Source organism: Pseudopipra pipra, chromosome 5 (assembly GCF_036250125.1).
Source record: "Pseudopipra pipra isolate bDixPip1 chromosome 5, bDixPip1.hap1, whole genome shotgun sequence".
Lineage (NCBI taxonomy): Eukaryota > Metazoa > Chordata > Aves > Passeriformes > Pipridae > Pseudopipra > Pseudopipra pipra.
The window spans coordinates 5,650,296-5,663,795 of record NC_087553.1 but is presented as its reverse complement, the minus strand read 5'-3'; the positions used below and the strand labels follow the sequence as shown (position 1 = coordinate 5,663,795).

The window sequence follows — 13,500 nt, the reverse complement described above, 5'->3', positions numbered from 1 at the left end:
TTAATTGCTTCTAATGAAAAAGCTGAGAATTGCACATTAGAAAGTAAACTTCTGGAAACATTAGAAACACATCAGAAATTTGCTCAAATAGAAAGCAATGCTCAGGTGAGCTACAGTGTAGGTGTTATGTGCTACGCTGCAGCTTATGTATAACTAAGTAATATTGGCAAACTGATCTTTTATATTAAAATGACAGCTGTTTGGAATTTTTCAAGGATTCAGAACATCAGTAAGCCGCAGTGGACTAGCAGTGGATGAGATTTTTAAAGTACTACACATGCTAAATTGCAGGGAATGTGATCTCTGTAGGTCTGTCGTCTGCATGTGTGGTGCATGTATTGTACAGAATATGCCATGTCCTTTTTTTCTCTCTACACCTCCTGTGTATGTACAGACATGCTTGCAGACACATAAGTAGGTAGAAACTTCAAGAAGAATATCTGCATATTGCTGTTTATAAATTACAGGTATTCAGATTTTTTAAATTACCGAACTTCCTTGACACTTCAGTTTTTAAGAACTGCCATAAATACTAGTGTGATGCTATTCTAAATACTAGTGCTTGTTAGAGTTGAAAAAGTTATTTAAACAAATGTTGGCTCTTTATCCTGATGTTTTCCATGTCAGTGTCTGCTTCAGCTTGAGTCTTGTGGAGACATTTCATGCAGGATGTTTAAGCTGTTCCTGAGAAAGGCAGTTCTGACCTTTTCTTATGGAGAAGCACTAACACTTCCAAACTTTGAAGCAGACACTTGAAATTTAATGACAAATTAGCTTTTTGTTTATCACTGAAAATCCAAACTGACTAACACGCCCCTGAAAATTTGGTAGCTTGTTTATGCTTCAAATGCCCTGCTAGAGAATGCTCTTATATTTCTCCGAGACTGAAACTGCAGTGAGCCTGCACAATTCAAATTTCAGGTTTCTTGGAGCAGTAATGCTGGGGCTGGAAGTGGAAAATCTGTTGATTTTGGTTTTATAGTGTTCTTCCTGGATCTGCCCAGGGCACATGGAAAATACCAGGCTCGAATGCTGAGGTAGAAGGAATGAACTGGGACATACAGACTCAGTAAAATGACAGGAGGGTGGATGAGGATGTAAAGGTTTGGGAGAAGAATGTTTAAGGAGACTGGAAAACCATCAGGAGGTTGAAGGAAAAACAGCAGGGGCTGAAAATACATGGGATTGAAAGGTGGCAGTGAAAGAGCAGGATATGCTGAAGACCTGGACTGTAAAATAGGACTATTTGGACCTGTAAACTGAGATTACTGAGAGAAGCCTAAAGATTGGAAATTAAAGTAAGAACTAGGAACAGAGAAGAAGAGGGGATAAAAGAACAGAAATATCTCTACCATGTAGAACACTTTCAGAAAAGTAGAAAGAACAAATAAAAAATCTATTTTACTCTCACTACCTGATTGAAACTCATTTCCTGAGAGTCAGTCTTTTCCTCCTTCAATGCTGGTCATTGGATGGATATGGATATGTCTGATAATTTAGTAAGGACATGGGTGCATCATTTGCTTAAGAGCAAAGATCTGTGTTATGATGTGATAGGAAGAAAACCCACCCTAAATTCTGGTATTTACAAACATATGTTCACACATATACATAATAGAGAATAGCATGAAAAAATTGGAAAGTTAGGCCTTTAAAAGTTAAGATTATCCCCAAATGGAAGCTCTTTCTGTAGCCTCATCCTTCCCTTTCTTTATTTTCATTTTCATAAATGTACAATTATTGTTGCACATTCTTTAAACTGACTGAGTGCTCTCCCCTGGGGAGGAATCCATCTTTTACAGCAAAAGCCAGACTGATACTGGAAATTAATCCAAGTCAGAGAGTGAAGGATACTCTTGGTTGTAGAACTTCTGCAATATTTGTTGCAGCAACGACGTGGTTGTGAACGAGGCAGGAGAATTTTTAAAGGGGAGGAAAAAACAATTTAACCTTTCTGAAGGAAACTGCTGCTGCCTCTCAAGTTGGATTCTGTCCTGCATCTTGCCCAGGCATCGCACGGAAACTCTGTGGCAGTCAGTTAAATCAGTTTGCACAAGTGTGCCTCATTTTCTGGATGTCCAAATGAAGACTTTGAAGTCGGGTTACAGAGGTTCTGAGCTCTCACAGCTGCAAGTGAGGTCAGCCGGCGCTGGTTTTTTTGAAGTGCTATATAATGTTGAGTGCTCTGAAGAATAAAGTACTGCCTGTTTAAAGCTGGCAAGGGAAATTTACCAAAACTTTTCCTCTTTCTGGCTACATTTGCTACCCATTTATCTTTTATTTTCTGGTTAGAATTTGAAAGTGAAGCATTTAGATGCTCTAAAGAGGTTTACCACAGAAATGCCTGTGAGGAAATAAGAAAAATGTCTTCTCAAAATAATGTTAGAGTAAGGTTCAATAATTAAAAGAAACAGACATGGTCACTGAACTAGGATAAGAGAAAATAAAGGATGCTGGCACTGCGAACACAATCCATCATTTGCATTGTATAGTGCTGGAACTGTGTAAACTGTGGGGTTGTGGAAACAAAAAATAAGGATCTCTGGAAACAATTATTTTTTCATACAAATAAAGACTGTGTCACAAAGTAAACCAACAACTCTGTTGTGTTTTTTTTTTATCAAACCTTTGTTCTGACAGTTCCCTAAACTTTGAAAGCTTGGCTTTATAGCTTTGATACAATTTTTAAACCAAGTGTGTATGTGTATGTACGCATGATACTTGACTTTATGCATTTCATTATTGAGTGAAGCAAACCCTTACTTTTCCTTGTAAATCCAAAACCGTGAGCTAAAATGTGGATTCATTTCTAGGGTGTGCATATGCCTTTGCATTTGTTGTTTTTGTGGCAAGCTGCTGTTCTTTGAAATTGCCGTTATTAAATTCATGGCAGAACTGTAGTCATTGGGTTTTTGATGTGAAACTATTACATTAACTTATTGCTCACTTATTTCAGGTAACAATTTCCTTTTTTTTTAAAGTTCTTTCCTCAGTCTGTATTTTTTATGTGTTTCACTGCTGAGATCTAAAAACTAATACATTCTTCCTTTTTTTTTTTTTTAACAGATCTCATTGTGGTAGTAGCCTCAATTATTGTTCTGAGCATAGGATCTAATGGACAGGTGTTTGCTACCTCTGCAATAAGGTATGTTCTTCTAGTGACTGTAGCTCTTCAGTACCATAGATGTTACCATCAGATGTATATCTGATTTCCTGATTTCTGAATTAGAGGTATTTCTGATTTTCCTAATGTAGGAAAAGTTATTCTGTTGAAACACTGGACAGTGGAGGACTGTATGCTTTTGTGCTTGATCACTGTTGGGGAACAAGAGTACAGGAACAAGGCATATGAAAAATGGTGGGAATACTGAAGCCAAATGGAAAAAACTAAATGTTCTGTCCTATATAAAACATCAAACAGCTCTCCTTCTGAGACAAGAGAGTATTACAGAACATCAGTTTATTTAAGAAGTAATCCAGACAGCACTTAACTCAGTACTTTTTGAGTATGAGTAATTACTTTGTTTAAAGAGTAATTATGCTTTGGTGGATTTGTTTGGCACAAGTAACTCATACTGTACATGAACCAGAAATATTTGATGTCTACAGTGTTTGTTCAGCTTGCATCCAGCACTGCAAGCTTGTTTTGGGAGGAAAAGTGGATAAATGGAAGAAAAGAATGATAAGCTTCTAACTTAACTTTCAAGACATGCTGCATGTTCTGTTACAAGCCTCTGATTTCCAATGCAATCTGATCACTGGGAAGTGAGAATGTACAGTACTATCTAAACTCTCTAGCTGTGTAAACAAGCACTGGAGGGAACTACAGGTATAAAGCATTTTTAAGGTGACTCTTACCATAGAACATTAATCCTTACATGATAATAAAGACTCATACGAGCAACATGAATGTGATTTATCAGCTTGTATAGGAGAAGAGGAGGGTGAATGTGAAAATTCCAAAGATTTTGCTGAATTCAACTAGAAGTGTAGGAAGGACTCTTATGGAAAGGCCTGCTCTGTGTTTATGTGTGACCCAGTTGGGTTTGGGCTCAGTGCAGCCTTTCCCAGTGTTCAATCACACAGTCACTGTACTACATCTCAGAATGCTCTGACAGAGAAGCTTAACCCACATCTCAGCCGTGTTGTTATTGCTCCACTGAAAAACCATCAGGGTCAGACAAGTCTTAGTTCCATCAGATTTCCTCAGAACTGTGATGTGAGTGTTGTTGAATTAGGAAGGAATGAATCTCATATACCTTGTCTTGGCTTTTGTTGCTTTTAAGGTGTACTGTTAAGGTCCTCTTTGTACCTCCCTCCAATCCCAGCAATCCCAGAAAACATGGGTGCACGCATGTTAGGTTGTTTACTCGTAGAATGAAGTTCCAGGCTCCAGATCCCCCCCCAGATGTGACAGGTTGATGTTTTGCTCACTGCAGCAACCAGTGAGACTGGAACCAAGCAGCAGAGCTTCCAGCAGAGTCCTCCAACCTCCTCACTGTTTCAAGGTCACCAAATTGATAAAAGAGGTCTTCATTCCAACAAATTCCTTTTTCCTTTTCAGTGGATATGTGTTGTGTGTGTTTGGGGGCTATCTGGATTTTCTTGTTCACCGTCATGTTTTTTAAACCTTTGTTTGTAAAACTGCCAGCCTGTACCATGCATGTCAGCACTTGGCAGTAATATAGCTGTAACCAGCTTGGATTCAAAAGACAGGAAAATCAAGGTGTGATTGTGGCATCCAGAGATGTGTCTAATAATTGTACAGGGGTGTTACATGTAGATCTCTCCCCTCCTGAGAGGAGCAACCAGTGAGCAATTGCATTGTGTAAGTCTATTGGTGCTCACATATTTGGTAGCCTTGTAATTCTTGAACTCGTGTTTTAATTAGCAGGTTTTAAGTGAATCTTTAAAAGTTTCCTGCTAATTAAAATTGTTATTCCAATGGCATATCAAATAAATAACAAACCATGGCGTTCATGTACCTGGTCACTGATATGTGATTGATAGTCAGGATTGTTGAGTGCTTTTGATGACAAGCTTTTGATCGTTTGACTGTCAGCTGTGAGAGCTCAGAACACCTGCTTTCTGAATAAAGGAAGAGTTGGTTATTGCAGAAGACAAACTGCCATCCCAGAGTGAGTAACACCAGTGGCTGCAGGATGGCTGAGTTTCCAGCTTATAGGTGTAGCCCAGAAAAATGCAGCCACAGTGGACTTGAAATAAGAAGTCTGAGGTAAAAAGCAAAACCCACATCCACAACAAAATTTTAAGGGTAGATAAAAAGAGCCAAAAATACTTCTAGTGAAAAGTTTTCACATAGATGAGTTCAGCACGTATCCTTTCCTGCTCTTCACTGGTTTGTTTCAGGGATAGGTCACTAAGGTGGATGACTGTAGGCAAACAAAGTTCATTGTCAAAAGTATGACTAAATAAAATATTTCCATGGAATAAAACTACACTGAGGAACCATATGGACAATTATTTTTCATTAGTTGAAAATATGGAGGTTATGATTCACTTATCGTCTTAAAAAGACATAGAACTGTATCTATTTCCAATTAGATCATTTCTATAACTCACACAAGAAGGACGTCAGTGATCCCATGTTTGATTCATATTCTGCTTTTGGCAAATAGAGAAAAAAGTTTGCTCCTACTTGTGTTAACAAACCTTGAAGCACTGGTTTTCATTGGAAAGGAGGCATTTGACAATCAGAATCATATAAAATAGGCAACTTCCCCCTGAGCTTCTTTGTTTTTCTGTTAAATAATTCTTTTCCTATTTATATATATCTGACTATAATGAAATCTAAACACAGAGTCTACTGAGATGCCTCAAATCTGAGATGCAACCCTGACCAGGGGCGTTGCTATCACAGTTCTCTAATATGGCAGCACATTAGTGAATGTAGCCAACTGTGGGTAGACAGAGCAGTATTTTTTATTTAATGCCCTGTTTTTCTTGCAGGGGCATCCGATTTCTCCAGATACTTCGCATGCTCCATGTGGATCGACAGGGAGGCACCTGGAGACTTTTGGGATCAGTTGTTTTCATACATCGTCAGGTACTTGACCTTTAAGGATCCCCAGAATTTTGTTTACTTTAGTAAATTCCTCTTGTGGACTTCAAATCATAGTGTGGTTTAAATGTACTTCTCTGTTGGAAGAATAAAAATACTTTAAAAGTCCATCATGTGTTTCTTTCTATTTTTAAAATGGGAAACTATTCTTAACTATTCAGGGCAGTGGATAACAGGGTTTAAGCATCAGTTTTGGGGGTTTTTTTTGGAAATGAACTGCTGTACTCTTTGATGTTATCCTTCAGTATAATTTATTAAATGCAGTTATATGGGCTGCCTTTTATATTGAAAATATTGTCCACTGTCTTCCTGGAAGACGTTTTCCTTGCTTGGTTGCTGCATGGAAAAAGAAATACTAGCGGAAAAGTAAATTATTTAAATAATTCTATTTTCTCTGCCTGAATAAGGAGTTTTCAAATGCATTCTATAAATAAAAATATGAACTATGTTATGATAATATGCAAGAAAAGTTGCTTTCTTAAGGGTGCAGTCTCAGAGGTAAATTTGACTATAAGTAGTTATGTGTCTGTTAAAGCTTTGAAACAATTGTTCTGTCTAAAAGTCCATTAAGCAGGAAGAGCTTAGAAGTTTTTCTGCAGACTTTAAAAAAATTCTAGTTGTAGGCTTCTTTTTGAGTCTTCACAGAATCTCTGTAGCCCACTCAGCTTTATCAGTATAGCAGAAACTTACAGCATTAGCCTTTTAATTTTGCATATCATACCACACTGTGGAGGGCTAATACTCTGCTATTAATGTTCACATCAGACTTCTAAGGGTGGTTAACTTATGCTTTATGGGTGTAGATTTGTTCCCCAGACACTGACTAATAGTTATAGATTTACACACAGACATTTTAAAATTTTCTATTAAGAAAAGTTATTCTGAGACAGAGAATGGGAGGTGCTTAATCCAAGTGACTAATTTAATACTACAATTTAATTTTCTTCCCTTTATTCTCTCCCCCCCCCCCCAGTACTGTAGGAAATTTTTTGTCACGATGGCTGTGCAGCAGTGATGCACACCAAAGTGCTCCAGTATAAAGCCTCCCTTCATACTGTACAACAGGATGACTTTTAATGCTCCAAGTCTGTGTGGTCTCCATTTATTATGCTCACATTGCCTGGATATCTAGCTAGGGCAGAGCTGATATCCAAATACACTTTCTCAACATTTGCTTACAGAGGTGTTTGAGAAATTTTTTTCCTGTGGGTGTTCAGAGTTTTAGTCAAGAATCAGGAAATACTATCTCCAAAATATGACACTTAAATCTTAAATGTCACGAGCATAAATAAGTTCAATGATTTAAAAGGAAAAAAAAAAAACCTTGGAGAAGTGCACTTATGAGTAAACGCACTTGAAATTCTGCTACCCCAAAGAAGTGATTATGATGATAAATAAAACTCTACAGATCTGTAGTACTTGTCCAAGCAGATCACCCACTAACACATTAATAAAAAAAATATCAAACACACAGTTCTGTATTGACATTGGACAAGTGTAGCTGAAACTCTAACACGGTAACCTTTATTCCTATCCAGTCCCTGAAAGAAATTTTTGTTAAAAAAAAAAAAACAACAAAAAAAACCAACCAAAACAAAACAAAAACACCTCAGCTGCTTTTTCTTCTCTGGCAGAGTACAAAGTCCTCATCTATTTTTTGAGTTTGATACTCTTTGAGAAAAAATGGGGCCCATAACCATTAAACAATGTGAGAAAATAAATCCACATTTTTGTGACCTGTGAAAATAGCAAGCATTTGTACCTCTGTGGGCCCAGAGGAGCATAGTGAAGTTGTCACCAATGATTTCCATGTGTTTTGGAATTTTACATATAGCTTTATTAGCTCACTCAGGCCCAGTTTGGCTCTTCTATTTTCAGCAGGTTGAGCTTATACAAGGATTTCTCGCCAAAAGCAACAAAACATGATTCAATATGGTATGTGGTGATGGAAAGACATGGAGAAATCAGGCAGCTTACTGAAAAACTGAGTTAGCCAATCTAGCTTCAGCTTTTAAGCCTCTCACTTATTTTTTCCCATCACTCACCTTGTTTTGTGAGATCTTCTCCTGCTTTTAGGAGGGAGTTAGCAATGAGTTGAGATTTGGGATTTCCTTGTATTTTTCCCAAGTGTTGAACTTTGTATTGTGTGGTCCTTATCGTAACTGAAAATGTAGATCTAAGTTTTCAAATATTCAATTTTATTTTGTTATTTATTAAATGCAGTATGTATGAGATTGCTGTCATTGTTCTTATAATTAAATATAGGCATGTGTTAGTTTTTCTCCCTATACATATGTCACACAGAGTGATGACATGTAGAAAAAGTCTAAGGCAATTATACTTTCATCTGGCCTTTACCTAAAAAGATTTCAGTCTCTAGATGAATAGTACTGGAGCTGAGGGGCACCAGTGGTGAAATAAGCTGAGTAGTCCTGTTGATAATTCAGCCACTTTGAAAGGATCTCCTAAGTCTATGCATAGCACTTCTGAAAAGCATATTTTCCTCCCTGCTCCCCCAAAAGCCACTTAAAACAGAAATATTCTAATTACCATCCACTCTCTAATTCTGTCCTCTGGGACAACACTGAAAGAAAGCAGAGATGGATGCTCCTCAGTAACAGGTAAAATCTATTAACCTCTGAGATGTCAGCAACGTGCCAGGTGTAACTAAGAGATTTCTGTTGATGTGGAAGTAAGTCACAAATCTACTAGACATGAAAGCAGAAGTGTTTTCTGTGTAAGCAGGCAACAGGAATTAGCCTCCATTTCTGCTGTGGTCTCCTGTGCATCACAGAACTCACAGTCTCAGGTATTTTGCAGCTTCGTCTTGCACTGAAAAAAAAATGTGAAGGCAAGTCAAAAATTTGTGAAAAAATACAGAGATGCAAATAGTCAGTTACATACATTAACACAAGGAGCTTTTCAAAGCAGTGAAGTGGTATCTGCAGGCACACAGTGTACCATTATCATTAGATAAAGATGAGAAAATAAAGGTGAGACCCGCACAGAAATCTGAACTACTGAAACTCCAGGTTTTATTTCCTCTTTCAGCTGCCTTGTTTAGCAAAAAGTTAAGGCTTGAATTAAAAGACTTGCCCGTGGGCCAAACTAAAGACTATCAAAATTCATTATTTAGATCATTATTAAATGATTAGAGGGAAAACACCTATTTTTGCTTTGCTTTGTGCCAAGGTCACTTAAAGACTTGCTGAACCTAGATTTTAATTAATGCTTAGGAGAAGGAAAAATATGTACAGTTCCTGCTGCTGAATGCAGTTACTAGAGACCAGGGATACCTTTCCCCAGAAAGCTCTTTTAAGGAAATGAAAAGAAAAAAAGAAAAAAGAAAATCTGAAGGAAGTTTGATGATAAAACTGAACTTTCTGTCACAAACAGTTAAAGAAACATGGGTAGAGTATTGCAGGAAATCTGTGAAAACCTGCCATACTTTAGAACTAGAGGCAATCCTTCTCAGACAGGTTTTAATTTTAACTTTATCTTATGGAAGTATTTTAATTTCCTTGTTGGTTTGGGTGCAAGGAAAGAGAAATGGAAAGAGAAACCTTAGGGAAGATGCCAGTGAAGATGTAGTGCAACGTTTAATAAAGAAGAGATGGCTAAATATGTGCAAAGAAAATATAGGAATAATGCATGTAAACTTTAAGGAATTAAAATAAGTTTTTTTCCCGTCATAACTAGGTATTGGATTTTCCTGAGGGGTATGTGAATATCTCATTTGAATACAACATAGCCCTGCTTTTTAAAAGCTTTACAGGTTTTTGCATCTGGGACGCCACACATTTTGGCTTGTTTAAATGTGCAAGCACACTTTTCCTGAAGTCTGTAACAATCCTGCACCGGACTCACATCAGCTGTGATACAAACTTCCTGTCCAAAAATCTATAGAGAACATTGTATATTCACAAGAACTGCATCATGCCCTAACAAAAGTCTCTTCTAATAAACTGCCCCGGCCTTGCTTTTCAGCACTGAAGCAGAGGTTACACCTGCCCAACGTATTTTATCTTCAGTTGTTTTATCTTAACATGAAAGTGTTTAATCTTAAGCAATCTAAACATCAGATACACAAGCTCATTGCTTAGATATGCCCATAATCACATGACATGGTTGTTATTTCTTCACTGTTATTTCCGTGTACTGTTCAGAAACTGCATTTCTGAACCTGTTTTGATATTTTAAAAATGTTTAGAGATTTAGTATTTTAAGTGGACAGTTAAGTGGAATGATTTCCATTCACAAGGTGTAATTAGGAGAGATGTCCCACTCTATATTTAGCTGCCCAAATGATCTCATATTAATGATAGCTTTTTGAACTCTTTAGCCTGGTATGAATAGAAAACAAGTTACTGCGCTACCTGTTTCACTGGAGGCAAATTTTATACCTGAAATATAACAGATTAATTTTTCTACTGTGATCCAAAAGACCCCCAGATAATTTACAGTGTTTTATAATGTTTTACAATGATAGAATATGCATGATGCAAACCTGATGCGCTTGTTTGCTTTCTCTTTTAATAGGAACTCATAACCACGTTGTACATTGGATTCTTGGGGTTAATTTTTTCATCCTATTTTGTTTATCTTGCTGAGAAGGATGCAGTTGATGAAGATGGAAAGACAGGTTTCTCCAGCTATGCTGATGCCCTTTGGTGGGGTGTGGTAAGTCCTTAGCATTCAAATCTGTATGCAAACAGTCAAATCTGTATGCATAAGGCTTCCTGTTGAAGTTGTGATATTTTTTTAAAAAATCTGGTCTGTCTTTCTTTGCAGAATGTATTTCTGTAGGGAGGCTCAACAGTCTTTTAAGAAGGTACAAGAAAGAATGTCACACATGCAATTAAATTATTTGGGTATTAAATTTTGTTGTGGAAGCAGGTCAGCAAGTCATGAATGTTTACAGATATAAAACGTCCACATCTCATAAGAGTGTAAATTCCCTCCAAAACCTATACCACTTCTTTTAAACTCTACTTAGTTATCTGAAAAAGGTGCATAACTTTAAAACTATATTCTGTATGTGGAAGTGGGGTAATGACTTTATTTTTTTTTGAGTAGTAATGCAGACTTTTATGCAGGTAAGAGGTTCCTGTTGGCTTTTTTTTTAAAATGAATCTGCGATTCTCTGTAAAGGTAAACAGATCCATCGAAAGCAGCTGGCAAAGCTTCATGGATTCATCAAATCCTTTGGATATCAGTCATCAGTCAGGTGCATTTTGTGAAAATCTTTGGTGAAATAAAGGAAGAAAATACCCTTAAAGCGGAACTGGGCTTTTGAGAGCATTGTGGTAATTATCATGTGCATGCCCAGAATCGGTTGAAAAAGGAATAGAGAGCTGTGAAACAGAATAAGAGGCCAGATTTTTTCTAGACTCCCTTCATATGGCTGTTCTCATCATATTTCTCATTGTGACTTAAGCTTTCCTTCTTTACTAGCTTTTGCATAAACTATCCCTTCTCTTGTGGGCCCTTTTCCCCACTAGAGAACCTCACAAAATTTCTGAGTTGGCTGTCTCATTGTAACAAGCCCAAAGAGATCCATCACATCAGTGTTAGTGACAGAGAAAAATGAGAGGACCAGAACAGATGCAGAGCCCCCAAATTCCAGAGAAAGAAGGATATATTTCAAGACTATATACTGGATTTGTTCTTAGATAATAGACTTGGAAAAATGCCAGTTATTGGGCCATAAACCAATTTTTTCTCCACATCCAAATAAACTGGTAAGTCTGTCAAGGCAGACAAAATATTCCTAATAGATATATGTTTCTAATCTTTAACTTAGATGCTGCATAAGCCTCTACTTCAATGAAGTATACAGAAATGTAGACTATATTACATGTAGCCAGAGTTACCACTTTTTAAGTGGTTCTGTATAAAAATATTTTAAACATTAAATTCCTGTCACTGGGTTGTCAAATATTCATTTCATTTGCAGAGTATCACCTTTGGCTGTGCAAAAAAATAGTACAAACTAAGAAGAATCTAGTAAAAAAGAAAAATCCACTAAATGGCCAGATGGACCTGATTATCTAAGGTGCTGGGAAGAAATGAAACCACGAATTAGCCCATGCAACGATCACTTGTAAAAGTCCTCAATGGAAATATGATAAAATTTTCAGAATATAAAATCTCATGGTTATAGATATGAGACCACCTCTGGCTAGTGCAGGAAAATAATAAATGTATCAGAAGCACAGACTGTGCTGTTATTGAGGAGAAAAACAATTAGGGTATAATTGAAAGATACCCCATGTCTGCTTTAAGGAAACAAACCAGTACACAGGTTCACTTATTCTTCTATTATTTGAGCAGTTCAGCTCCAACACCAGCGTTCCAATGACTGAATGCAGTTGGAACACAGCTCCTGTTCTGGCTTTATGAATGGTCTGTGAAGTACATCTGATTAAAAGTGGGGCTTCTTGGGGGAAGTTCAGCAGCATCAGGGACTCCCATAAAAGTTTGTGCTAGTTCAGATAAACCCATGAAAAATAGCTCATAAATATTTCTAGCAAAGTGAAGTTCCAAGTAAGTTTGTAGTATCTTTGAATTAGAATGGCACCATTGAAAGAAAGGGAAAGCATATAGTTTATTAATAAGGAGGTCTAAATTTAATATGTAAACATTAAAGGATAGTGACTCATGTTGGCTCTGCACAGTGTCTTTGGTGTTTCATAAAGTAATTCCTAGGCCTGTAAGTGCAAAAGGCCAGAAATGCCCAAAATCAGACCTGATCTGGGGGAGGGAAGTTGGACGAAGAACTTACCAAACTGAGAGAAACAAAGTACAGTGGAAAACAAAAGAGGATTTCCAGCAATGAGTTGGGAACTAGCCCTCACTTTTAGCATCCAGTTCTGTCCACGTATATTCATACATAGGTTATTCCAGTGCACTTTTTTCTACCTTTCTACCTTCCTTTCCTTTATTTTTTTTCTTTTAAGCTCTAGTTATCCAGAGCTTGGTTTATGAGTTGCATTGAATACTTAGCTGTGGATTACAAAATACTTTTAAATGCTAGAAACTACAGCACTGATTTGATTAAAGAGTAAAAAAAAAAACAAAAAAAACCACACGTTAAAAAAGCCAGGATGTGTTTATACAAGAGTATTTTGGACTTCAGGAAAATAAAAGGAATTCAGTTATGAAGACCAACAGATAAGTTTAAATGCACTTTATTACCTTGCTGAGATAGATGACTTGGAATCTGTGTTTCAAAGTGTATTTAAAGGCCGTGCAAAGTGTTCAATGGATTTTGTTGTTGTTTTCCAAAACTTCACTTGTTTTGTGTTAACAGCAAGATAAAATCAGCTTCTCTTTCTCTAGCTGTGTGAGGCCATGAAGAACACTGTTTAAATTGTTGTTTAAGCTTTTCAGGCATCTAGGCCTCCTCAGCATTCAGT

The 13,500-nt window shown here is 37.0% G+C and overlaps 1 protein-coding gene across 1 annotated transcript in view; it reads left to right on the top strand.

The window, feature by feature from the left end:
* LOC135414021 (potassium voltage-gated channel subfamily KQT member 1-like) overlaps window positions 1–13,500 on the top strand; it is a 480,260-nt gene that overhangs the window by 35,920 nt on the left and 430,840 nt on the right. The window contains exons 4-6 of the mRNA XM_064654258.1: window positions 3,067–3,145; window positions 5,971–6,067; window positions 10,622–10,762. Coding sequence (XP_064510328.1) covers window positions 3,067–3,145; window positions 5,971–6,067; window positions 10,622–10,762 — 317 coding nt within the window. The remainder of the gene's footprint in view (window positions 1–3,066; window positions 3,146–5,970; window positions 6,068–10,621; window positions 10,763–13,500) is intronic.